This window comes from Tigriopus californicus, chromosome 5, assembly GCF_007210705.1.
Source record: "Tigriopus californicus strain San Diego chromosome 5, Tcal_SD_v2.1, whole genome shotgun sequence".
In the NCBI taxonomy this organism is placed as follows: Eukaryota; Metazoa; Arthropoda; class Copepoda; order Harpacticoida; family Harpacticidae; genus Tigriopus; species Tigriopus californicus.
In genome coordinates, this window is record NC_081444.1 from 10,503,973 (window position 1) to 10,506,463 (window position 2,491).

General features: G+C 44.6%; 1 protein-coding gene across 3 annotated transcripts; it reads left to right on the forward strand.

Moving 5' to 3' along the window:
- The first annotated feature begins 12 nt into the window (after positions 1–12).
- Positions 13–2,491, forward strand: LOC131880540 (uncharacterized). Of its 3 annotated transcripts, XM_059227203.1 has the most exons (4): positions 13–751; positions 884–1,534; positions 1,598–1,706; positions 1,777–2,487. In XM_059227203.1, exons 1-2 carry the CDS (start codon positions 318–320, stop codon positions 1,257–1,259), a joined length of 810 nt encoding a protein of 269 aa, XP_059083186.1. In that variant the 5' UTR covers positions 13–317; the 3' UTR covers positions 1,260–1,534; positions 1,598–1,706; positions 1,777–2,487. The 3 variants fall into 3 exon arrangements, with proteins under 3 accessions (XP_059083186.1, XP_059083185.1, XP_059083184.1); XM_059227202.1 differs by having other exon boundaries at positions 1,598–2,487; XM_059227201.1 differs by having other exon boundaries at positions 14–751; positions 1,598–2,491.

The following is a 2,491-nucleotide window of genomic DNA, read 5'->3' on the forward strand; positions in this document are numbered from 1 at the left end:
TTTTAGGTGAAAAGAAGGTTGGCAATTCCTTCGTGAGCAGCTTTATATTTGAGAGTGTCGCCAATGCTGGCGAGGGAATTGGTCCGTTTGCTGCAGGAAATGATCCGGATTACTATCATACCTACTACGATGATCCACAAAGCGACTATATGCAATTCCTCTTTGATTATGACATGCATCACCAATTTGATTACAGCCCGTGGTATATTTCTGATTACATGGATGACGTTCGATTGGAAATTGAAGCATGCCAGGCTCAGTTGTTGGCTTTCATTAAGGCCAATCCTTAAAAAACCCTGAAAGACCTTCAATTCCGAATGAGTTACACCATTGAAGATGACGAAGGGATTCGAACCATCACCGGCAATGAGATTCTCTTCAATATTGAGGCTATGGACTGCATTCAATATTTTGATACTTCGAACTCCACAAGGCGTCAAATGTTTCAGGAGTGCAATTCCCAAATCGCCGCAGCGTTCGCAGCCAATCCAAATCTCAAGCGCCATCATTTTAAGTTTCTGGACTCGTTCGCCATAAAAGAAGGCGACCACATAATCCATGTGCCGTATGATGAGGTACTCTTCAACACGTTTAACGTCGACTGTAAGGATTACTTAGGTTCCTACTATGGGTACAACGGATATTATTCGTATTCAGGAGACGATTGGGGTTCTCCTCCTGATGGATATCAATATTCGCCTCCTACGTATTACGGCTACAATCCTGACTATGCCTATCGATCTCAATCCAGGTAAATGAAACGGGACCAAAGTTTGGAAAAATCCTGTAAGCTAGTGACTTATCCCGATTCACTTCAAACAACTCGATGTCGGTATCCTAAATAAAAGCAAAGTAACCCCATTTATATTTATGAATGTTGCAGTAACACCCTGAGAAAGGACACCGCGGAAAAAAGAGTTCGCAACAAAGCGGCTGCGACGCCTTTCATGAAATGTCTGGCCCAACTTAAGAGAATGTACCAAGCGAATACTCAGACCGCAGCGAAAGACTTGATCAACCAAACCGAGTACCGCATTCGTTCCAATAGGGCAAAAGGAAAAATCCATATCTTGCCAAAGGATAGGGTGCTTTTTAACCCAGAGACAATGACTTGCCCACAACCAGAAGCAACCCAAAATGAACCCGTCAAGCAGGAAGCTTCGGATGCTCATCAGTCGAGGAAACTCCAAGCTTCCGAACCATATTTCCCTGAAGATCAATTCGAGTTGCCTACAACCACGGCCTCCCGGGTACGTTAAAATGACATCGATGATTGATTTTGAATTCCAAGCACCATTTTCAAATGCATTTTGCCTACTTGGTGTTACAAAACAAAAGACACTCCACACCCTTGAGCGAATGCCTAATTGACTTGGACACTTCTTACCTGACTTTCGTATCCACTTGCTTAGACATGGGCCCTGGGCCCCATGAACTGAGACTTGTTGTTCATCGAGGGGTTCTACCTGATATCAATAATATATATGGTGAAGGTTACGATTATATCAATGTCCCAACGTGGGAAAACGCTCGGGTGAGAATCAATCGGGGCATGAACCTTTCATCACACGTGTATTTTGACGGTTCCCATAATTAGGTTTCGATTCACGCGCCCGATGAAATCCCTCAAATGAACGGCGGATCCAGCTTCGCCCTGATTCGTGGTCAAGATCATATTGCTCGCGTGGAGCAACAGTCACACATGCGTAAGTGGGTCAGGCGTGTATTTTGTTCCAACCATTTTCATTACAATTTTCGCACAACCCAATTGTGTAGGAGTGAATCACTCAAGAGCTCAGGTTTTGGGAGTCGACATTGCGTTTTGGACAGTGACAAAGAAGAGGATTTAAGGCCGTATTGGGTTTCAAAATATGGTTTGAAACGATACACGGCGTTGGGATGTCTATTGGGTTGTCGGGCGACCAAAGTGTCCGAGATTTGCAATCTCCCCTTTCCATTGTTCCCTCTTTACGAAGGAGTCCGACCAGGACCAGACACGTTGGAAGATCTCAAGGCAGGACATTTGTGCCTAAATGCCAACAGAAGATATTGGGCTGATGAGGGTAACTGTGGGTTAACTAGGAATTCAGGCGCGAGTCTTCATCTTGAAATTTCTCTCGATGCCTCAGAAACTGAAATGCTAGCTTTCATGGGTGAGGAACTCCGAGAAAAATGTGAATGCCCACCAGCTTGTCAAGAGACTCAGTATGACCTAGAAGTGAGGGAATCGCCGTTGGATTCACATAAAGAGGTCTTCAACGATCTGGAGACGTCAAATCCCAGGTTCATGACCTTCGAAAATCTCCTTCAAGATGCTCGTTTTATTCAGAGTGCGAGTCTGATTAAAATGATCAACCAACGTTACGATCGGTTGAAAGAAGATCTAGCTATCATTCACATCGCCATGGAACCGACCAAGATGGAAAAGCTGATTCGACGAAAGGTTCTCACTCTCTGGGAAGTCTTGGGTAGGTGACTGCTGCACTTTGCT